General features: G+C 39.0%; 1 protein-coding gene across 10 annotated transcripts in view; it reads left to right on the forward strand.

The window, feature by feature from the left end:
* The window catches only part of GPR141 (G protein-coupled receptor 141), a 111,341-nt gene that overhangs the window by 48,415 nt on the left and 37,308 nt on the right, over positions 1–25,618 (forward strand). For 3 of the 10 annotated variants that reach the window (XM_049894517.1, XM_049894516.1, XM_049894524.1), the window contains 2 exons: positions 17,969–18,109; positions 22,098–23,775. The exons of 1 other annotated variant lie outside the window; for it this stretch is intronic. In XM_049894517.1, the coding sequence (XP_049750474.1) occupies positions 22,112–23,047 (936 nt within the window). In that variant the 5' untranslated portion in view covers positions 17,969–18,109; positions 22,098–22,111 and the 3' untranslated portion in view covers positions 23,048–23,775. Of the gene's footprint in view, positions 1–8,715; positions 8,862–14,278; positions 14,923–16,226; positions 16,422–17,968; positions 18,110–22,097; positions 23,776–25,618 lie in introns of those variants that run through there. 6 more of the 10 variants (XM_049894518.1, XM_049894521.1, XM_049894519.1 and 3 more) reach the window with 5 other exon arrangements.

Raw genomic sequence — 25,618 nt, forward strand, 5'->3', positions numbered from 1 at the left:
TGTTCCAGATGTAGTTTCATTGCTTAAGCAAATTAATTCATCTCCTGGTACGTGGTATGCAGCTGTTGATCTGGCTAATGGCTTTTTCTCCATACCTGTTTCGAAGGACCACCAGAAGCACTTTGCCTTCAGCTGGCAAGGCCAACAATACACCTTCAGTGTCCTACCTAAAAGTTATCTCAACTCTCCAGCCCTATGTCATAATTTAGTCCGTGGGGAACTTAATTGCCTTTCCCTTCCACAACATGTCATACTGGTCCATTGCATTGATGACATTATGCTGATTGGATCTAGTGAGGAAGAAATATCAATGACTGGACTTGTTGGTAAAATATTTGTGTGCTAGAGGGTGGGAAATTAATCCAACAAAAATTTAGGTGCCTTTCGTCTCAGTGAACTTCTAGAGGTTCAGTGGTTTGGGACATGTCGAGATATTCCTTCTAAAGTGAAGGATAAAGTATTGCATCTGGCCCATCCCACAACTAAAAAGGAGGCACGATGCCTGGTGGTCTTCTTTGTATTTTGGAGGTGACATATCCCTCATTTGAGTGTGCTACTCTGGTGTATTTATCAAGCGACTTGAAAAGCTGCTAGTTTTGAGTAAGGCCCAGACCAAAAGAAGGCCCTGCAGTAGGTTCAGGCTTCCATGCAAGTGGCTCTGCCCTTGAACCATATGATGCAGCTGATCCAAAGGTGCTTGAAGTGTCAGCGGCAGATAGTGATGCTGTATGGGGTCTTTGTCAGGCTCCTATTGGTGAATCACAATGTAGACCCTTATAATTTTAGACCAAAGCCCTGCCATCCTCTGCAGTTAGCTACTCTTCTTTTGAGAAACAGCTTTTGGCTTGTTACTGGGCCTTAGGAGAGACTAAACTCTTAACCACAGGCCACCAACCCACCATGCGGCCTGAGCTGCCCATCGTGAACTGAGTGTTGTATGACCCACAGAGCCGTAAAGTTGGACATGCACAGCAGCACTCCATCATTAAATGGAAGTGATATATCCAAGATCAGGCCTGAGCAGGGCCTGAAGTCACAAGTTGCATGAGGAAGTAGCCCAAATGCCCATGTCTCCGCTCTTGTTACATTACCTTCCATCTCCCAGTCTGCACCTATGGCCTCATGGGAAGTTCATTACGATCAGTTGGCTGTGGAAGAGAAATCTCATGCCTGGTTTACAGACGGTTGTGCGTGATATGCAGGCACCACTTGAAAGTGAACAGTGGCAGTGCTACAGCCCCTTTCTGGGACCTCCCTGAAGGAGAGTGGTGAAGGCAAATCCTTCCAATAGGCAGAACTTCGAGCAGTGCACCTGGTTGTTCACTTTTCTTGGAAGGAGAAATGGCCAAATGTGTAGCTGTATACTGACTCATGGGCTGTGCCCAGTGGTTTGGCTGGATAGTCAGGGACTTGGAAGGAACATGATTGAAAAATTGTTGACGATTTCCAACTATGTGACATCCTGGAAAAGGCAAAACAATAGAAACAGTATAAAGAACAGTGGTGACCAGAGGCTCAGGGAAGGGTGGGAGGAATGAATAGGTAAAGCATAAAGGATTTTTAGGGCAGTGAAACTATACTGTGTGATACTGTATTGGTGAATACATGACATTTTACATTTGTCAACACTGATAGAACTGTACAACACAAAGAATGAACCCTAACATAAACTGTGAACTTTAGTTAATAATAATGTATTGTTTCATCAGTTGTAACAAATGTATCACACTAAGGCAAAATGTTAATGGTGGGGAAACTGTGCAGGGGAGAGGGAATATATGGCAACTGTATACTGTCTGCTCAATTTTCTGTAAACCTAAAACTGTTATAAAAAAATTAAGTCTATTAAAAATGCTGTTATATAAGATGAAAAAATAGTTGGAGACAAGGAGGTATGGAAAAGAAGTGTGTGGATAGACCTCTTTGAATCAGCCAAAGAAGTGAAGATATATGTGGCTCATGTTAATGCTCACCAAAGGGTGACCTCAGCAGAGGAGGATTTTAACAATCAAGTGGATAGGATGATGTGTTCTATGGAAACCAGTCATCCTCTTTTCCCAGCCACTCCCTTCATTGCCCAATAGGCTCACGAACAAAATGGCCATGTGGCAGGGATGGAGGTTACGCATGGGCTCAACAACATGGACTTTCACTCACCAATGCTGACTTGTCTACAGCCATCCTGAGTAGAGTGCCCAAGCTGCTAGCATTAGAGACCAACACCAAGTCCCCAGTATGGCACCATTCCTTGAGACGATCAGCCAGCAACCTGGTGGCAGGTTGATTAATTGGACCACTTCTGTCATGGAAAGGGCAGTGGTCTGTTCAGACTGGAATAGACTCTTACTCTGGATATGGATTTGCCTTCCCTGAATGCAATGCTTCTGCCAAAACTACCATCTGTGGATTTATAGAATGTCTTACCCACCATCATGGTAATCCACACAGCACTCCTTTGGATCAAGGGACTTACTTCACTGCAAATGAAATGTGGCAATGGGCCCTTACTCATGGAATTCACTGATCTTACTATGTTCTCCATCACCCTAAAGCAGCTACTTTGATAGAACGATAGAATGGCCTTCTAAAGGCACAATTACAGCACCAGCTAGGTGGCAATACCTTACAGTGTTAGGGCAATATCCTCCAGGAGGTTGTATATGCTCTGTACCAGCATCTAATATATGGTGCTATTTCTCCCATAGCCAGGATTCATGGGTCCATGAATCAAGGGGTGGAAATGGAAGTGGCACCACCAAGTATTACCCTTAGTGACCCACTCACAAAATTTTGCTTCCTTCCCCCGTGAACCTATGCTCTGCAGGTCTAGGGGTCTTAGTTCCGAAGGGAGGGATGCTCCCATCTGGAGACTCATCACTGATTTCATTGAGCTGGAAGCTAAGAATGCCACCTGGCCACTTTGGGCTCCTTATGCCTCTGGATCAACAAGCAAAGAAGGGGGTTATCATATTGGCTGGTGTGATTCATCCTGATTACCAAGAGGAAATCAGACTGATATTACATAATGACTGTAAAGAACAGTATGTGTGTAATGCAGTAGATCCCTGAAGGGATGTGTTAGTAATACCATGCCCTGTGAATAAAGGTAATGGAAAACTAGAGCAATGCAGTTCCGACATGACTACTAATGGCCCAAACCCTCGGGAATGAAGGTTTGAGTCACACCATCAGGCAAAGAACCGCAACCAGCTAAGGTGCTTCTTGCCGGCAAAGGGAATATGGAATGGGTGGTGGATGAAGGTAGTGCTAAATACCAGTTACAGCCACGTGATCAGTTGTACAAATGAAGACTGTAATTGTTATGAATATTTCTGCTTTGTATGTGTGCATCAAATATTTTTGTTTTCTTCACCTGTAAAATATTAGATGCAAACAGAGCTAGTGCATTTTCAGTTGTACATGTGTTAGTTGTATCATGTTAGGTGCAAGTATCACTTTATAATTTTATTTATTCAGAAATTATGTATGGTTTAAGGAGATGTGTACAGGTGCCAAGATGACAAAGGTTGGACTTTGATGGTTAAGGTTGTGTGTCTACTTGGCAGGGCATGATTCTCAGTGGTTTGACAGTTAGGATATAGTTTGGCAGCCATACAGTGATGTAATCACCTCGATGATGAGATCTAATATAACATGATCACCTCCATAATGGAATCTGCTGTGAGTAACCAACTGACTGGAAGGGAGTTTTCTTGGGGTTGTGGCCTGCATCCAATATAGGAAGACTTTCTCGCAAGGCTCACTGGCTTTTACTCGCTCTGGATCTTACAGCTGGCTCCTGTTCACCTGACCTCCAGTTCTTGAGACTTGAGCTAGCAGCTTACCTGCCGATCGTTCTTGGGCTTGCCAGCCCCTGCAGCTACATAAGTTGGGAGAAGCCTACAGCCTGACCCATGGATTTGGGACTTTCCAGCTTCTACAACTACATGAGCCATTTCTTTGATCTCTCTCTCTCTATATATACATATATATGTATACAAGTATATATACACATACATATGTTGTTGTTAGGTACCATTGAGTCAGTTCTGACTCATAGCAACTTTATGCACAACAGAACGAAACACTGCCCGATCCTGCACCATCCTTACAATCATCGTTATGCTTGAGCCCATTGTTGCAGCCACTGTGTCAATCCGCCTCATTGAGTGTCTTGCTCTTTTCTGCTGACCCTGTACTTTACCAAGCATGTCCTTCTCCAGGGACTGATCCCTCCTGACAACATGTCCAGAGTATGTAAGATGCAGTCTCGCCACCCTTGCTTCTAAGGACCATTCTGGTTGTACTTCTCCCAAGACAGATTTGTCCGTTCTTTTGGCAGTCCGTGGTATATTCAATATTCTTCGCCAACAACTTAATTCAAAGGCAAAAACTCTTCTTCAGTCTTCCTTATTCATTGTCCAGCTTTCACATGCATATGATGCAATTGAAAGTACCATGGCTTGGGTCAAGCACACCTTGGTTTTCAAGGTGACATCTTTGATTTTCAACACTTTAAAGAGGTCCTTTGCAGCAGATTTGCCCAATGCAATGTGTCTTTTGATTTCTTGACTGCTGCTTCCATGGGTGTTGATTGTGGATCCTAGTAGAATGAAATCTTTGACAACTTCAATCTTTTCTCCATTTATTATGATGTTGCTTATTGGTCCAGTTGTGAGGATTTTTGTTTTCTTTATGTTGAGGTGTAATCCATACCGAAGGCTGTGGTCTTTGATCTTCATTAGTAAGTGCTTCAAATCCTCTTCACTTTCAGCAAACAAGGTTGTGTCATCTGCATAACACAGGTTGTTGATGAGTCTTCCTCCTATCCTGATGCCCCTTTCTTCTTCATATAGTCCACCTTCTCAGATTATTTGCTTAGCATACAGATTGAATAGGTATGATGGAAGGTACAACCCTGACACACACCTTTCCTGAACTTAAACCATTCAGTATCCCCTTATTCTGTCCAAACAACGCCTCTTGATCTATGTAAAGGTTCCTCATAAGCACAACTAAGTGTTCCAGAATTCCCATTCTTCCCAATGTTATCCATAATTTGTTATGATCCACAGAGTCAAATGCCTTTGCATAGCCAATAAAACAGGTGAATATTTTTCTGGTATTCTCTGCTTTCAACCAGGATCCATCTGACATCAACAATGATATCCCTGGTTCCACGTCCTCTTCTGAATCCCGCCTGAATTTCTGGCAGTTCCCTGTCAATATACTGCTGTAGGCTACTTTTGAATGATCTTCAGCAAAATTTTGCTTGTGCGTGATATTAATGATATTGTTCTATAATTTATGCAATTGGTTGGATCACCTTTCTTGGGAATAGGCATAAATATGGATCTCTTCCAGTCAGTTGGCCAGGGAGCTCTCTTCCATATTTCCTGGCATAGACAAATGAGCATTTCCAGTGCTGCATCTGTTTGTTGAAACATCTCAGTTGATGTTCTGTCAGTTCCAGGATCCTTGTTTTTCACCAATGCCTTCAGTCCAGCTTGAACTTCTTCCTTCGGTACCATCAGTTCCTAATCATATGCTACCTCTTAAAATGGTTGAAGGTCGACCAATTCTTTTTGGTATAATTACTCTGTGTATTCCTTCCATCTTCCTTTGATGCTTCCTGCATCATTTAATATTTTCCCCATAATTGCAACTCGAAGCTTGAATTTTTTCTTTAGTTCTTTCAGCTTGAGAAACACCGTGTGCGTTCTTCCTTTTTGGTTTTCTATCTCCAGCTCTTTGCACATGTCATCATCATACTTTATTTTGTCTTCTTGAGCCACACTTTGAAATCTTCTGTTCAGTTCTTTTACTTCATCATTTATTCCTTTTGCTTCAGCTGCTCAACATTCAAGAGCAAGTTTCAGAGTCTCCTCTGACAATCATCTTGGTCTTTTCTTTCTCTCCTGTCTTTTTAAAGACCTCTTGCTTTCTTCAAGTTTGATGTCCTTGATGTCATCCACAACTCCTCTGGTCTTCGGTCATTAGTGTTCAACACATTAAATCTATTCTTGAGACAGTTTCTAAATTCAGGTGGGATATACTAAAGGTCATATTTTGGCTCTTATGGACTTGCTATGATTTTCTTCAGTTTCATATTGAACTTGCATAGGAGCAATTGATGTTCCATTCCACAGTCAGCCCCTGGCCTTGTTCTGACTGATGATATTGAGCTTTTCCATCGTCTCTTTCCACAGATGTAGTCAGTTTGATTCCTGTGTGTTCCATGTGGTGAGGTTCATGTGTATAGTCGCCGTTTATGTTGGTGAAAAATGGTTTTTGCAATGAAGAAGTCGTTGGTCTTACAAAATTCTATCATTTGATCTCTGGCATTGTTTCTATCACCAAGGCCGTTTTTTCCAACTACCCATCCTTCTTCTTTGTTTCCAACTTTCACATTCCAATTACCAGTAATTATCAATGCATCCTGATTTCATGTTTGATCAATTCCATACTGCAGAAGCTGATAAAAATCTTGTATTTCGTTACCTTTGGCCTTAGTGGTTGGTGTGTAAATTTGAATAATAGTCGTATTAACTGGTCTTCCTTGTAGGTGTATGGATATTTTCCTATCACTGCCAGTGTTGTACCTCAGGATAGATCTTGAAATGTTCTTTTTGACAATGGATGCAGCACCATTACTCTTTAAGCTGTTATTCTCGATATAGTAGAGTATATGATTGTCTGATTCAAAATGGCCAATATCAGTCCATTTCAGCTCACGAATGCCTAGGATATTGATGTTTATGCATTCCATTTCACTTTTGACAATTTCCAATTTCCCTAGATTCACACTTGGACGTTCCAGGTTCTGATTATTAATGGATGTTTGCAGCTGTTTCTTCTCATTTTGAGTCGTGCCACGTCAGCAGATGAAGGTCCTGAAAGCTCGGACGGAAGGCACTCAAAAGACGACTGGGGAAGAGCTATTTCCTCAAAGTAGAGTCAACCTTAATGGCGTGATGGAGTAAAACTTTCAGGACCTCCATACGTATATATAGGTTTTGGTTCTCTAGAAAACCCAGCCTAAAACAGCAGTCAAGAGTGTAAAGGGATTTGGAAGGGCTCCTGAAGGCAGTGGAATCTGTGTTTAGTCCTCAAGGTTGTGTAAGAAGGTTAGAATATTTGGGGAAGAGGAAACACAATGAGGATATATAGGCGAGATATTTAAATAGCATCAACAAATAAGTGTTGTTGATGTTGTTTTTAAAAAAGGCCCCTGACTCCTTGTATTTGTAATGGATTGTTTCCATGGGAGCAGAAACAACAACCCTTACCTTCTTTCAGGTCTTACAGAGATAAACAGCACTCTTTCAGAAACCCAGTTAAAACTAGCAGCTGTGACTCATGGCGACACCTTGTGTGTCAGAGTAGAACTATATTCTACTCTTGGTTTTGAAAAGCTGTTTTTTTTTTTAAGTAGATTGCCAGGCCTTACTTCTGAGGTGCCTCTTGTGGACACAAACTTCCAACCTTTTGGTTAGCAGCTCAGCACAATAACTGTTTGCATCACCCAGGCATCCCCTTTGGCAAACCAAATTATATTAGGCAACCCACTGGGTAAATCAGTTCCAAATGTAAAGACCTTGAAGCTAGGGAAATAATAGAGTCAGTTCAAAGGCCTACAAATGACAGCGTCACTGGCTGGGACCCTTTGAGACTTGCTGTCCTCTTTTTCTGTCTCTTCCTGTTTCTTCTTCTTATTCTGTTTCTTTCTCATTTTCTCCTTTCTCCTTCTTTCCTCTTTCTCTTCTCTCTTTTCCTCACCTATCATCTGGATTTCTCTTTTTCTTTTATGAATTCATCCAATCATAACTGATACTCGGCTACTGCTCACATTATTTTTTTTCTGTAAAAATTGAATGTAATGTAGAGTCTTTAAATAATAATATTAGTGTCTCCCAAATATTCTACAGAAATCTAGGGGTCTTTGGGCAAATTTCAAACTTGAGCCTAAAAGATTGAGAATTCCAAACTTATGTCATGTAAACTTGATATCCAGGGAAAGAAGCAGAGACTTTTTAGGGTCATCAGCTTTGCTTGTCCTTGGGTGTTGTGAGTGTGGATACTGGCCCAATTTTCCTGGGTTCTCAGCCTTGGCGATTGGTGTGTGTCTCTCAGACCAGCCTGTCACGTACCCTGCCAGCTCATTGCTTCACTGCCTGTCTCAGACATTGTCCTAGCTTTCCCACAGCCTCAGAGTCTGTTCTTATTAAAAAAAAATAGCAGGTTATTATTCTGCAGTGAGGCAATGAAAGCATTTCTGAATACTATTTTAAGGTTTATGTTATTTTTTCTAGTGTATGCTCAAACTTTTGCAATGAAGGCATATCCTCCCAAATTTTTTAAGCTTCAAATTTTCCATTCTGTTTGAAAGCTTGAGATTTCCTCTATTCTTTGTTGACTTCCAACTCTAATACACACATAAAGTAATAAATCAGGAAATATTTAATAGCTTAGGTTTGAACGAATAAGTTCACTTTGGTTAAAGGCATATTCCTACTAACTGCAATTGACGTAAACTGCTGTAAAAATATATGTGACCCCCGAGAAAAACGTGACACTGCTAAAATCAAAATGCAAATGAGAAATTGTCTGCAGAATTTCAATGTTTTGACTTCAATGTGGGGATACAGTTTTCTATTGTAATATTGATAAAATAATGCTATTGTTCTCATGTGTCTATCTTTTCTTGCAGATCAGAGAATAGGGTACTGTGAACTATATGTGGTGTACAAAAGACACACTTAAAATATAAGGATCAGAAAGATTGCAAGTAAAATATTGGAAAAATATAAAGTGCAAACACTAAAGAAAGCTGGGGTATATAAGAAAAAGTAGATCCTTAGGTAAGAAACATTAATAGAGATAAAAAAAGAAGCTTTCATAATGAAAATTTCCCAATTCCAAATATTTGTGAACCAATAGCATAGCTTCAAAACATATAAAGTGAAAGTTGGCCGAATGAAAAAAAAACAATTCAGAAGTCTACAATGGTAGTGGTAAATTTTAACATACCACTCTCTCCATCGCATGGTGTTTAAGAGCTACAGCTGCTAATCAAAAGGTCGGCAGTTCAAATCCACCAGGCACTCCTGGGAAACCCTACAGGGCAGATCTATCCTGTACTGTAGAGTTGCTACGAGTCAGAATCGAATCGACAGCAATGGGTTTTTTTGGTTCTCTCCAAAGCTGCTAAAATAAGGCAACAAAACCCCAAAAAACAAAAAGGGTGAATTATAAAAGATTGAATAATAAAATTTAACTTAATTTCAGTTGATTACAGGTATACTTTGGATATATTGCCTGTTTAGTTCCAGACCACCACAATAAAGTGAATATTGCAGTAAAGTGCATCACATGAATTTTTTGGTTTCCCAGTGCATATGTAAGTCATGTTTACACTATGCTATTTTATAGTCTACTGTAAACATGACTTACACGTGTTTACACTATACCATAGTCTATCAGAGGAAACCCTGGTGATGTAGTGGTTAAGAGCTATGTCTGCTAACCAAAAGTTCAGCAGTTTTAATCCACCGGGCACTCCTTGGAAACTCTATGGGGCAGTTCTACTCTGTCCTATAGGGTTGCTATGAGACGGAATCAACTCGAGGGCAATGTTTTTTTTTTGGTTATAGTCTATTAGGAAACTCTGTTGGGGTAGTGGTTAAATGCTACGGCTGCTAACCAAAGGGCCAGCAGTTCAAATCCATCAGGCATTCCTTGGAAACTCTATGGGGGCAGTTCTACACTGTCCTATAGTGTCTCTATGCGTCAGAATCAACTCAACGGCAATGGGTTTGGTTGTTTTTTTGATAGTCCATTAAGTGTGCAATAGCATCATGTCTAAACCAACAATGTATATACCTTAATTAAAAATGATTTGTAGCTAAAAAAAAATGCTAACCATCATCTAGCCTTCAGCAAGTTGTAATTTTTTTGCTGGTGGAGGGTCTGGCCTCAGTGTTGATGTCTACTGATTGATCAGAGTGGTGGTTGCTGAAGGTTGGGGTGACTGTGGCAATTTCTTAAAATAAGACAACAATGAAGTTTGCTGCATCCATTGACTCTTCCTTTCAGAAAGATTTCTCTGTAGCATGTGATGATGTTTGATAGCATTTTACTCACAGTGGAACTTCTTTCAAAATTGGAATCAATCCTCTCAAACCTTGCTGCTGCTTTATCAACTGAGTTTATTTAATATTCTAAATCCTTTGTTGTCCTTCCAATAATGTTCACAGTATCTTCACCAGGAGTAGATTCTATCTCAAGAAACCACTTTCTTGGCTCATCCATAAGAAACAACTCTTTATCCATTAAAGTTTTATGCAATTGCAGCAATTCAGTCACATCTTCAGGTTCTTGCTATTTCCACCACACCTGCAGTTACTTCCTATACTGAAATCTTGAATCCCTTAAAGTCATCCAGGAGGGTGGGAATCAACTTTCTTTCAAACTCCAGTTAATGTTGTTATTTTGACCTCCTCCCATGAATCATTAATGTTCTTAATGGCATCTGGAATGGTGAATCCTTTCCACAAGTTTTTAATTTACTTTGCTTAGATCTATCAGAAGAATCACTATCTATGGCAGTTATAGCCTTACAAAATGTATTTCTTAAATAATAAGAATTGAAAGTCAAAATTACTCCTTGATCCACGGGCTGCAGAATGGATGTTGTGTTAGCAGGCATGAAAACAACATCAATTTCCTTGTACATCTCCCTCACAACTCTTGGGTGACGAGGTGCTTTGTCAATGAGCAATAATATGTTTAAGGGAATCTTTTTTTCTCTGAGCAGTAGGTCTCAACAATGGGCTTAAAATATTCAGTAAGCCATGTTATAAACAGATGTACTGTCATCCAGGCTTTGTTGTTCCATTTACAGAGCACAGGCAGAGTAGATTTAGCATAATTCTTAAGGGCCCTAGGATTTTCAGAATGGTAAATGAGCATTGCCTTCAACTTAAATTCACCAGCTGCATTAGCCCCTGACAAGAGAGTCAGTCTGTTCTTTGAAGTGTTAAAGCCAAGCATTGATTTCTCCTCTCTAGCTATGAAAGTCCTAGATGGCATCTTCTTCCAGTCTAAGGCTGTTTCATCTACAGTGAAAATCTGCTGTTCAGTGGAGCCGCCCACATCAGTTATCTCAGCTAGATCTCCTGGGTAACTCGTTGCAGCTTCTACATTAGCACTTGCTGCTTCACCTGGCACTTTTTTTTTTTTTTTAATAATTTTTATTGAGCTTTAAGTGAACGTTTACAAAGCAAGTCAGTCTGTCATACATAAGCTTATATACACCTTACTCCACACTCCTACTCACTCTCCCCCTAATGAGTCAGCCCTTCCAGTCTCTCCTTTCATGACAATTTTGCCAGTTTCTAAGTCTCTCTATCCTCCCATCCCCCCTCCAGACAGGAGATGCCAACACAGTCTCAAGTGTCCACCTGATACAAGTAGCTCACTCTTCATCAGCACCTCTCTACTACTCACTGTGCAGTCCCTTTCATGTCTGATGAGTTGTCTTTGGGACTGGTTCCTGTCCTGGGCCAACAGAAGGTTTGGGGACCATGGCCACTGGGATTCCTCTAGTCTCAGTCAGACCACTAAGTCTGGTCTTTTTATGAGAATTTGGGGTCTGCATCCCACTGATCTCCTGTTCCCTCAGGGGTTCTCCGTTGTGCTTCCTGTCAGGGCAGTCATCGGTTGTGGCTGGGCACCAACTAGTTCTTCTGGTCTCAGGATGATGTAGGTCTCTGGTTCATGTGGCCCTTTCTGTCTCTTGGGCTCTTAGTTATCGTGTGACCTTGGTGTTCTTCATTCTGCTTTGCTTCAGGTGGGTTGAGACTGATTGATGCATCTTAGATGGCCGCTTGTTAGCATTTAAGACCCCAGACACCACATTTCAAAGTGGGATGCAGAATGTTTTCATAATAGTATTATTTTGCCAATTGACTTAAAAGTCCCCTTAAACCATGGTCCCCAAACCCCCGCCCTTGCTCCGCTGACCTTCGAAGCATTCAGTTTATCCTGGAAACTTCTCTGCTTTTGGTCCAGTCCAGTTGAGCTGACCTTCCATGTGTTGAGTATTGTCCTTCCCTTCACCTAAAGTAGTTCTTATCTACTAACTAATCAGTAAATAACCCTCTCCCACCCTCCTTCCCTCCCCCCCTCATAACCACAAAAGTATGTCTTGTTCTCAGTTTATACTATTTCTCAAGATCTTATAATAGTGGTCTTATACAATATTTGTCCTTTTGCCTCTGACTATCACCTTGCACTTTTATGTTACAGAGATTGCTTCTTTCCTTAAACCTCAGGAACCAACTTATGCTAACTTCAAACTTTTCTTCTGCAGCTTTCTCACCCTTCTCAGCCTTCAAAGAATTGAGGAGAATTAAGGCCTTGCTCTGGATTAGGCTTTCACTTAAGGAAATGTGGCTGGTTTGATGCTCTATTCAGACCACCAACACTTTCTCCATATCAGCAATAAGGCTGTTTTGCTTTCTTATCATTCATGTGTTCACTGGATTAGCACTTTTAATTTCCTTCAAGAACTTTTCCTTTGCATTCACAACTTTGCAACTGTTTGGCATAAGAGGTCTAGCTTTCAGCCTGTCTCAGCTTTTGGCATGCCTTCCTCAGTGAATTTAATCATTTCTAGCTTTTGATTTAATGTGAGAGATGTATGAGACTTCCTTTCACTTGAACACTTAGAGGTTATTGTAGGGTTATTAATTGGCCTAACTTCAATATTGTCCTGTCTTAGGGAATAGTGATACCTGAGGAGAGGGACAGAAAAGGGGGAACGGCTGGTCAGTGGAGCACACAACACTTATCTATTAAGTTTGCTATCTTATATGAACGTGGTTCGTAGATCCCCCCCAATTACAATTGTAACATCAAAGATCGATGATCATCATAACAGGTATAATGATAATGAAAAAGTTTGATTTCAAGAATTGTTGAAGTGTAACACAGAGATATGAAGTGAGCACATGGTGTTGGAAAATGGTGCCGATAGACTTGCTCAATTCAGGGTTGCCACAAAACTTCAATTTGTAAAGCATGCAATATCTGTGAAGTGCAATAAAGTGAAGTGCAATAAAACAAGAGTATGCCTGTATATGGAACACTGGAGCTAATAATAACAATATATGCATTCTTTTTGAGCTCATGTGAAATGTTTACCAAATTTGGCTATATGCTAGATCATGAAGTAAGCCTCAGTAAATTCCAAAGGACTAAGATTATTTACAGTATGCTTTCTAGTCAAAAGAGAATAAAGCTAGAAAGCAATAATAAAAAAAAAATAGAAAACTTGCATTCTGTGAAATTCTAAGTAACCCATGATCAAAGAGGAAATCAAAATGGAAATTAGAAAATATTTTGAACTAAATGATGATGAAAATATGACACATCAAAACTTGGGGAATTTGACTATAACAGTGCTTAGTGGAAAATACATATGGATATATGTATTTTAGCATGCCCTACTGGCGCAATGATTAAGCACTCAGTAGCTAAACAAAAAGTCAGCGATTTGAACCCACCAGCCACTCTGTGGGAGAAAAGGCCTGGCTAGCTTCTCCCATAAAGAGTACAGCCTAGGAAACCCTATGGGAAGGCTCTACTCTGTCCTATAGGGCTGCTATGAGTTGGAATAGATTCAACAGCACACAACAAAAAAGTATAATGTAATTATAAATATAAATATATACTACATATATGTAACAGACAACCAGTGATCTAAGCTTCCATCTCAAGAAGCTAGAAGAACAGTAAGATAAATCTAAAGTAGAAGAAAGGAAAATGATAAGAACAAGTCAATGAAATAGAAATCAAATATACAATGTAGGAAATCAACCAAGACATAAGTCGTCTCCTTGAAAATATTAATAAAATGAATAAAACCACAGCAAAATTTATAAAAAGAGAGAAAACACAACTGATCAATATAAGGAATAAAAGAACTACAGAACCGACGTACAGGTAATCCCCGATTTATAACATATTTGAGTTATGACAAACCACTCATAACTGTCCTATTTTTTTTACATTTTATCAGTACTAATATAAAAGAAAAAACACTAGTTTTTTTTTTAATATATACTACATAAATGTTGCAATGTGTAATTTGCTAATGTTACCATTCTAGATGTTCACTCGCAGATGTTCAGTTTTATGATTTACTGTTCAAAACACTGCTCTATAGCAGGCTGTGTATATGGTCCGGTCGACAATGAAGCCAGTGTCAGTGTTGAGAGGTGTAACAAATAGGAAGTCAGGCAATGCTCAACTCCAATGACGTACAGCAATTGAACTGTGCCTGCACCTGACAACCGTTATGACTCCAACTTCATTGTTATGACACTGACGCTGACTTCATTGTAGACCAGGCCTACAGCATGATCTTACTCAGTTTCGTACCATCGGAAATGTCAGTTGTTAATTTAAAACCAAGCTGTTCATAGTTTCCCTAACTGTAACACCTGAACTGCTTATACTCCCAACAATATGTCTAGCAAAAGAAGTCATGCCACTTTCTAATCCAAAAAAGAAGGTGAGGAAGCCTCTAGACACTGATATAAAGATGAAGATCATTAAGGCCCATGACAATGGAAAGAAAGTTGGTGACACAACATGTGAGAAAGGACTGTCTCATTAGACCATTTTGGTAATCATTAAGGATAAGAGTAGGATTTTGGAGGCAGCTGAAGGAGCGATTGGTATAAAATCGGCAGTTTTAATAAATAAGAGAAAAGGGCCAATCTGTGAGATAGAGAAGCTGTTGATGATTTGAATAGAAGATCAAATCCAGGAAGTGGACTCCTGTGAGTTTACCGATGATTCGAGTGAAAGCACACAGCCTTTTTGAAAACCTGGAGGAGCAGCAAGAAGACTACTGTAAGTACTTTAATGTCGGCAAAGACTGGTTTCATCACTTCAAATGCAGATTTGATTTATGTAATTTAACTGGAAAAGCAGGAAGCACCAACTTTGAAGCTGCCGAAAAATTCAAGGATGAGCTGGACAAGATGGGAGAGGGAGGAGGGAAGTTGTCAAAAATTTTTACAGTGAAAAGATTAGCTGGGTTTTTTTCTGAACTAAATCAGGGGCTGCAGTTGCTAGGAAACATGGACCCATATACTGATTGCTTTGTTAAAGTCGATAGGCAGATTCGGGAAACAGTGAGATGTTATCGCAAAAAAACATGAAGAAAAAAAGAAAAGGACCATACAGGTAATTTGCACTAATTTTCTGATTAGAAATGTCATCCCCATTCCCAGAGATAATCCAGATGATCCAGAACCTTCCAGTGGTAAAAATCCTGTACACAATATTGGTATCTAAAATACAACAATGTATATAAAAAGATCATGTAAAAATCAATCATTTTAATGCATTACATTAGTAGAAATAAGGTAGAAAAATCATATGATTTTATCTCAATCAATGCAGGAAAACCGTGTACAAGACTTCTGTATAGACAACTACAAAACATACTGAGACAAATTTTAAAAGACTTAAATATATGTTGTGTTTAGCTCCTACGTGTACTACAACGGCAAAAGAGAAAATGAGAAACTTCCAAATGTCCTCGAAGTTGCAGAGGAACTGAAACTCTCACTGACTGTTAGTGGGAATTCATATTGGGAAGTATTTGCCGTGTTTACCAAAACCGAACATACACATACCCTGTGACTAATCAATTGCGCTACTAAGTAAATAAAAAACCAAAACCAAAGTCATTGCCGTTGAGTCGATTCTGACTCATAGCGACCCTTTAGGATAGAGCAGAACTGCCTCATAGGGTTTCCAAGGAGCTCCTGGTGGATTTGAACTGCTGACCTTTTGTTTAGCAGCTGTAGCTCTTAACCACTATGCCACCAGGGTTTCCTATTACATAAATGCCCAACAATAATGTATACAAATGTTTACAAAAGGTATGTATAATAATGTTCAAAGTATCACTATTTGTAATTGCCTAAAATTGGAAATAATACAACTGTCCATCCGCAGCAGAATGGATAGTGTCATATTCATACAATAGGACAATATATCACAATGAGAATGAATGAACAACAACTGTACAAAGGAATGAATATCAAAGTATAATACTGAGTAAAAGAAGCCAGACACACGTGCAAGAATATGTGATTCAATTTTTATAAAAGTCAGAATAGACAAACCTATTTTATGGCGGGCAGTGTTTCTTTCTGTTCTATACAGGGTTGCTATGAGTCCGAACCAACTGGACCGCACCTAAGGACAGCGCTTTAAGGTGGTAGCTGTCAGGACAGCGATTACCGTTGAAGGGGAGAATAATGACCCGAAGAGGCCACACAAGTTCTTCTGGAATTGCAGTAATATTTGGCTTCTTGATCTGTGGGCTCGTTCCAAGGGTTTGTTTACTCTGTTAAAATTCACTGCTCTATATTTACAATGTGCCCTGTACTGTATGTTTGATATCTTTCAATAAAAATACTTACATTAATTTAAAAAACTGTATTAGGTTCTGGGAATACAAAGATAAATTAAACCCTGGGTCAAGATGATTACAGTTTCTTTTGGAAGCCAGGAGTGTCAACTGAGAATTATATTTCTCTGTGCTATGAGCCATAATTTTTTTTTTTTTTATGAGCCATAATATAGCTAAGCACGGTGTGTTCTGTAGGGCAAAATAGGAATGGCGTGTAACCTGAATTGAGAGTGGAGATTAGGAAGGCTTTCTGGAGGAAGTGATATCTCAGGACTCTCAAATGAGAAGGAGGAATTAACCAGATATATCAAGATTCTAGTTGCAGATAACCAAAACCCAACCAAACCCATTGCCATCAAGTCGATATCGACTGATAGATACCCTACAGGACAGAGTAGAACTGCCCCACAGGGTTTCTAAGACTGCAAATCTTTATGAAAGCCGACTGCCACATCTTCCTCCCGCAGAGTGGCTGGTGGGTTCTAACCACCAACCTTTTGGTTAGCAGCCAAGTGCTCTAAACACTGCATCGCTGGGGCTCCTTCTCTTGCAGACCACAGAATCCACTTTAGCTAGTTTGAGCAGAAGGTATATATTAGAAGGCAATAGCTTACAGACTATCTGGGAATGTCTGAGAACCAGGCTTGTTTGCTACACAATAGATGTGCCTGATAGCAGAAACCTCACTGACCCTGACTGTTGCTTTCTGAAACCCATGATGTATGGTGCTGGGTGCCAGAATTCTGCCGTAGCTGTCCACATTTCCATCACTGTCTTACCAAGTGATCCAATCTCCCTGCACATTGACATCTCGCATTTGGCTCACTTTTACCTCCAGGTTTTGCAACAGTGCAACAGGCTAGCAGAAAATAAGCCACATATGAGCACTCCAGTTGCAAAAAATCTGTACAGAAAGGCAGGCCGGAAAGAGTTAGAATGGATGTTGAATGAAGTCACCTATAGGACCTGCCAAACCAAGTAAAAGGAATAGGAAAGTGAGAAATCCAAAAAGAAGGAAAAATAGCTTTCAGGCTATATTGGCATAAGCCATGTGAGTAGAAGCAAATTTCTTCATGGGCTTCCCTCCTTCTTATTTTAAGATTTGGAAGCTTGGGCTTGGAGGATTCACAACTTGCTTCTCCATGATGTACATTGAGGAGTGTGTGTGTGTTTGTGTGTGTGTGTGTTTCTTTGGAGTGTGACTTCGGAGTCCTTGGTCCAGTGACTTCTCCCGTCTAGAGCTCGGTCTCTGCATCTAAATGTCAGTATGGCAATACATACACAACTCTCGGGATTGTTGTGAGTGTTAAATGAGACAACATGAACACAAGCAGGAAGCATGGTAGCTGGGACTTAGACTATGTTTAACATGTGTTTCTCGTACCTGAAAGACAGAGATCATGGATGTTTATAAGAAACAAAGAATTCGAGGCAAATGATGTGCCCATTGATTTTACTTTCTTCTTTCAGAAGTCAGTTCTGCTAGGTCAATAGCCAAAGGAAATGAAGAGCAGAATTTATGGTGGCACGTTGATCCTTGACTCGAATGCGAACGCAATATAATTTCATGTCTACTTGATGGAACTACGTTTCTACAGGGAAAAATAAAAAGTAAGTACAGAGGTTACACATCAAATAGAATAAGGATAACGAGGCAACCTACTGGGGAGGCCAAAAGAAGCTGCCCGGTTAAGTGCCTCAGAAGTTCTTTGAAATTTTATTCCATGCCCACAAAAGCAGAGGCTTTCTGGGATCAGGCTATAATTACTTTAAATCAGCTTTATTAGGTGTAATTTACATGTAAGAAAAATCACCAACACTAAGTGTGCAAGTCAACGAGCTTTGACAAATAACTATAATTGTTACCATGATGATATAAAACATTTCCATCAACAAATAAGTTCCCATATGCCTCTTCAAAATCAGTCCCTTCCTCCCTTCCCTGGGCCCTGGGCTACCAATGATCTGTTTTCTGTCACACTAGTTTTGCCTTTTCTTAAAAAAAAAAAAAAGGAATCATACAATATGTAGTATTTTCTTCCTGGCATCTTTTATCAATGGGCAGTGGTGTTTCAGTGGTAGAGTTCTTACCCTCCATGCAGGAGACCCAGGGTTCGATCCAGTCAATACACCTCACGTGCAGCCACGAGTGCCCTGTCAGTGTCTGTCAGTGGAGGCTTGTACGTTGTTATGATGCTGAACAGGTTTCAGCGATGCTTCCAAACTAAGACAGACTAGGAAGAAATGCCTGGTGATCTACTTCTAAAAATCAGCCAACGAAAACCCTATGGATCCCAACCAGTTGGATGTGCAGTGGATTGAGGAGATGGTACAGGACCTGGCAGTGTTTCAGTCCATTGTGCATGGGGTCACCATGAATGGGACCAAAAATGAGGAATCTTTTTAGACTTTTTTTTCCTAATCATCACCCCTCCTTATGAAACCTTAATACTGCAGATACAGTCTATATCTATTTATGGATTGTATGTATATCTGTACTCTATACATAAAAATATTAAGGATTTTTACCCTTCAAAAACAAATTTTACCCCCTTTGGGGTACTATTGTCCCATCGAGAATACATGACTTAGTAAATAATGCTTTCAAGACACATCAGGATTGTTGTACGTATTAATAGTTGTATGTATTAATAGCTGTATGTATTAATAGTATTAATTAATAGTTCATTTATTTTTTATTGTTTGATAATACAGTATTATTCCATTGTACAAATGTCCACAATTTGCTTATCCATTTAACAACTGATGGACTTTTGGCAACTTATAATTTTGACAATTATAAGTAAAGCTGCTCTGCATATTTAATATAAGTTAATGTGCAGAGATATGTTTTTATTCTTCTTGGATAAATATCTAAGAGTGAGATTGCTAGGTGAAATGACAAACGTATATTTAACTTTCTAAGAAACTGCCTAATTGTTTTCCAAAGTGACTCTAGTATTCCACATCCCAAATATATGAGAGTTTCAGTTGCCCCGTGTCATTTCCAACACTTGGTGGTGTCAGTTCTTTCAAGTTCAGCATTGTAGTGGGTGTGTAATAGTAATACACAGTTACGCATTTTTTCATATGTATTTTCTTAATAACAAATGAAGCAGGCACATTTTCTTGGACATAGTTGCCATTTATATATCTTTGATAAAGTATCTATTCAAATATTTTGCCCAGTTTAAACAATTGAGTTCTTTTTCTTCTATTATTGATTTGTAAGTGTTCTTTTAATATTCTGGATAAATGTCCTTTGCTACATATATATGTGTATATATATATATATATATATACATACTTCATAGTATTTTTCTTACAGTATGGATTTATTTTTTCATTTCTTAACTTTTTTTTGGAGAGTAGAAGTTTTAAATTTTCACAAAGTCCTATTTGTATTTTTTTTTCTTTTACAGTTGAGTCTTATCCAGGAAATTTTGGCCTAACCCAAAGTCACCAAGATTTTATCCTAGTTTCATCTGGAGGATTTATTGTTTTAATTCTTACTATTAAGTCTGTGAAACATTTTGGTTAATTTTTGTATATGTGTGATATAAAGTTGAAGGTGGTTTTTTTTACACACGAATGTATAATTGTTGTAGAACCTTTCATTGAATTCTTTTGGTCTATTCATTGAAAAATCTGTTGATGTGTGGGTCCATTTGGAGTCTCTTTAATTCTGTCCTGTTGTTCTCTATGTCTTTTCTTATGCTGAAGCCACCCTACCTTGAATACTATGGACTTATAAGAAGTATTGAAATCATCCAGTATAAATCCTTTAATTTCGTTCTTGCTTTTTCAGAAGTATTTTGGCTATTCAAAGCCCTTTGTATTCTTATATAAATTTTAGAATAAGTGTGTAATTTTCTACAAAGAGGACTGATAGGATTTTATGATTGCATTGAATCTATGGCTCAATTTGGAGAGAACTGACATTTTAACAATATTGAGCCATCAAAGATATTCACTCTTTCCCTTGAATTCTAGTTGGTAAGAAGATTCAGATCAACAACATCTAAGTACCTGGGAAACAGAGAAGCTTAGTCTGAGCGTATGTACAGTCCAACAGAGCACAGACGGAATGGTGATAACCTGGATAGAGGGGGTAGCCAGAGCATGTCTGAGCAAGTTCAGGGGTTTAAGTAATCCTTGTACTGCGAGGCTCAAATATGCAGCTAGGACATGGCAGGGGGCAATTCTAAGTCCAGGAGTGAGATCTGTTAATAGGAACATTTCCAGGGTCAAATTATAAGGGGAAAAGTAAATAAGATCCAGCCCCTAGAAAGAGAGCTGGAAATCACACCAAGTGGATACCGGAGAACTTACTATTGATCAGGCCTTCTGGCCAGCCTGCAGAAACAGGATTAACATGGCAGAACCAACCTTTACCGTCATGGTGTTGAGGTCTAATAGAAAAGAGTGATGCTCAAGAAATGAATAAAAATAATCGCAAAGGTGTTACGACGGTAAGTACTGACTGTGGAATTGAGTCATTCTTCCTCATGAAAGTTAATCCTTCAGTCTCCCCAGTTTCGGTAAATAGGCCCTTAATTACACAACTGTGCAAGTCAGAAATTCGGGAGTGATCAAGACACTTCCCTTTCCTGCGTTCCCATTCCAGTGTCAGTGTCAGTGCCAATAATTCTTCCTTGAATCTGGCTCAAAGGATCCAGCTTTGCCACTGTAACTCAGATCATGCTATGCCTCTGAAGGCACATTAAGGATGTTTATCTTTGTTTGGAAAAAAAAAAATACAAACAAAAACCAGGAAGCCTTTGAAAGGACTTAAATTAGAAAGTGACATGACCTGATTAGTGTGGTTAATAGATTAGTAAGGCTACAACATGGAGAATAAATTAGATGGCATCAAGACTATTAGGGAAAAGGATCTTTCAGAAGTCCAGAAGAGAAATGATATTACTTTAGATTTGGTTGATGGTTCTTCCACGAATTTTTAAAGTATTTGAGGGTGCAAGATGGGAGAACTGGGAGATACGCTGTATTTTCAGTAGGGCCATGAGAAGAACTTAGTTAAAGCCACACTACTGAGAAGTTCAGATATATTCTCCTATGGGTTGCTACTGCCTTAACTGACTTTTCTGTCAAATTAATTAGCATCCCCAATGATTTACGTGTTCTTGGGTCATTTGCTGATGAGCTGGAATTAGAGACTTATAGTCATACCTAAAAGAAAGAAGTATTTTGTGTACTTAATGCATCCACTCATCTTTCCATCCATGCTACAAACTTCTGCCATGATTAGCGCAGTACTAGTAGTATCTGTGCTTCAGCTTCGTATAGCCTGCCCTCCTCCTCCAGTTGTACGCAACATGGTTTGTCTATGTATATATATGTATGTCTCTGAGAATACTTCAGAGTCTTTAACTCATTAAAGATTAACAATCAGACTTATTGTGTTTTTGGTCCCAGGGTATGCAAACAGGCATATGACATAGTTTTTATTCTTAAGGCACATAAAGTGTACATTGTGTAAACAGATAAATTACAGAGCCACATTGCCGATGCTATAAAGGTGATGTGAACAAAGTTCTGTAGAATTTTGTTGGTGACACTGGTGCATGGTCTCTTCCAGGTGACTCCTGAAGCATGGTTGACCACAACCTTACCAGGGACCACGATGATATCAGGAACAGCTCATGCAATCCTATATTGACACCATATTTAACCTGGCTTTACTGCATAGTGTTCATTGGAGGACTTGTAGGTGTTATCTCCATCTTGTTCCTGCTGGTGAAAATGAACACCAGGTCTGTGACCACCACTGCTGTTGTTAACCTGGTGGTGGTGCACAGTGTTTTTCTCCTGACGGTGCCTTTTCGCTTGATCTACCTCATCAAGCGGACATGGATATTTGGATTGCCCTTCTGCAAATTTGTGAGTTCCATGCTGCATATCCACATGTACCTCACATTCCTGTTCTATGTGGTGATCCTGGTCATCAGGTACCTTATCTTCTTTAAGCGCAAGGACAAAGTAGAATTCTACAGAAAACTGCATGCTGTGGCTGCCAGCACTGGGATGTGGCTGCTGGTAATTGTCATTGTGGTGCCGTGGGTTGTTTCTCAGTACGGGACTAAGGAGAAATATGATGAGGAACACTGTTTTACTTTCCACAAAGAACTTGCTAGAAAGCATGTGCAAGTTATCAACTATATGATAATCATTATTGTCATAGCCATTGCAGTGATTCTCTTGGCCTTCCAGGTCTTCATAATTATGTCGATGGTGCGGAAGATACGCCACTCCTTGCTATGCCACCAGGAGTTCTGGGCCCAATTGAAAAACCTCTTTTTTATAGGGGTCATCGTTATTTGCTTCCTTCCCTATCAGTTCTTTAGAATCTATTACTTGCAAGTTGTGGTGCGCTCAGAAAGCTGTGACACTAATGGTGTATTTTATAACGAAATCTTCTTGAGTGTAACAGCGATTAGCTGCTTTGATTTACTGCTCTTTGTTTTGGGGGGAAGCCACTGGTTTAAGCAAAAGATAATTGACCTATGGAACTGCCTTTTGTGCCGTTAGCCACAAACTGCAGTGTTCATGTGGAAATGGACACAGGGGAGGCAAGAATGATTGTTCTAACACTTGATCAAAACTATGCCTTTGTGCAGCCAAACAAATGGGAAATATCAACAGCACTCATTCCAGTCATTATTTGATCCCTATGAATCTCTGAATGGTGTCCATACAAAGACCAGTGATGTTCAATGCACTCAGAGTTGCAATACTGCTTTATTTTCCAGTACAAAATGTCTACTAGGTCCATCTAGGAATGGGGTTTTTTAGAGTTTTATTAACTCACTTTTTTTTTTGGTTTACTAGCTTTGAAGCATGGTCTTTCTTAGGGTTTTGGACTGACTCATCCATCTGTTCACTCCACTTCACTTTAGATAGGTTCTGGCCATGATCCATCCCCAAAGACACAAACTCTACTTGGCTAACTGCATAAGAAAGCCCACTCAGCTCATTCCCCTGTTGATAAAACAGAGAAGGGAGAAGAATAATAAGAAACTGTTCTCAATTATCACAAATGTAGTGGGAAGTTACTTATCTAGAAATCAAGAGAAGCAGAACTCATGGCCTTCTGTCATAGCAAGTTTTACCAGGCTTGTTCTTTGAAAGGTCAAGTTTATGGACATGAGGCTCAATTCTCTCAATATCACCAATTGTACTGTTCCTCCAAAAAATCATGTAAAAGCCTAATGAACCTATTTGAATAATGGCAAAACTATGACTTAGAGAATATTCCTGATGAGTATGCTGCTAGGCATTAAAATGAGTTCCCAAGGGAAGTGATTAAATTTTTGTCCCTTTTCTGTTGCCTGAAAAATTTTTTAGATGTCCTAGGTTACAGTTAATTTGGATTTTTCTTGGATATAGAGAATTACATTCTACCCTTAAAATGATGTGTCTTTAAATAAATAAAAACAACATTAAATAATACTTTTGAAAAATATATAGAAAACCCATTAATTTTGACTATTAGATTAGGCTGTATGAAAAAGACCCTCTGTGAATATTTGAAGAATGGATGAAGAAATGTACTTGAAGTAATAAAATTATAATCCTTTAAAGTATGAAATAATTCAGATTTTTTTAAACCAGGTTCTGAGTAGCTTTTTCCAATGTTTATTTCATAACTTGTCACATTTTACATGTTAAACGGTGATTTTTTTTTTTTTTTCAAGAACCTCTAGTAATGACTACGTTGATATACAGGCTCTTCTCCCCCCTGCCCTCCTAAAGTTTCACATACTTGAAACTTTCCAAAGAGCTGATTTGATTTCATATTTAATGCTTCAGAAAACCTGAAACAGTTAATGGTGTGAATTAAAGAACCGAATGAGTTAAGGAAACTTTGTTTTTTCTTCAGCTAGGCAAATCTTCAGTATTTAAAGGTTTTTCTTAATTTATCATTTGATGAGTTCACCAGTTCATCAGATGAATAAGAAATATGCTGTGAGTTTCTATGATTACTAAAGTAATTAAGTCATAGAAATTAATTGTGAGGAAGAAAAGCAGCAACATATTGCATACATAACTTATTTCACAATTTTTCTTGCTTCAAATTTTCTCCTTTTGGTCTTTTATTCTTTTTTTAAAGTTATACTTCTTTCATTTGTCATTTGTCATCTTTTCACATTTATTTTCTTAGTTTTTTCCCTTTGACCCGTACAATTTGTAAGAAAAATAAATATAGTAAAATATTTCTAAAAATTTTAAATTATTTGTGGGGATTTCGTCAATGTTTTCTTCTTTTATGTCTGTATTTTACTATCATAATATCTTTAGTTTGTAGATTATATTATAATCTCTTCCAGATTTTAAATATGTCTGGTCAAGCAATTATGCTTTTCTCTGTATTATTATATATCATAATAAAGTGCATATTTCTTGTGAGCCAATAAGAAATATTACCCAAAATATAGAAGTTCAATATTCCATAATATAAAATATCCTATTCATCAGTATTTACAGAATAAAGAGAGAAAAAAAATTCAGTTTGCCTATTCTTTGTCTCTAATTGCTGAGTAAATGAATCTCAAGAGGGAGTGGGAATGACATGGTCTCTAGGGCCATTTTGGATATCACAATTACAGGAAGATACTAGTGTACTAGTGGCGTTTGGTGGCTGTGGCCAGAGTCTTCCAGGCTAAGACAGTAGGAAGAAAGGCCTGGTGATCTACTTCTGAAAATTAGCCAATGAAAACCTTATGTATCACAACAGAATGTTGTTTGATATAGTGCTGGAAGATGAGCCCCCTAGGTTGGAAGGCACTCAAAATACACAGTAATTGCAATAACGGACTTGAATGTATCAACAATCATGAAGACGGCTCAAGGTCGGGCACTGTCTGGTTGTTGTTTACCTGGGGTTGCCATGAGTTGAAGCTGACGCATCAGCAACTGACAGTTGTAAGAACTCTGTGAGCAGGCAAAATATTGTGCATGTTTCTGGGGGGACAAAAGGAGTCAGGTGGAAGCTCCTGTCACTCTCAGGGTTTGCAACCCCAGAGCCATTGCTTCCAAACTCCAAGGTCTTCCCAGGGAGGAGAGCAGCTCTGCTTACTTCCCTTTAGACAATGCTACCTT

This window comes from Elephas maximus, chromosome 8 (genome assembly GCF_024166365.1).
Source record: "Elephas maximus indicus isolate mEleMax1 chromosome 8, mEleMax1 primary haplotype, whole genome shotgun sequence".
Classification (NCBI taxonomy): Eukaryota; Metazoa; Chordata; class Mammalia; order Proboscidea; family Elephantidae; genus Elephas; species Elephas maximus.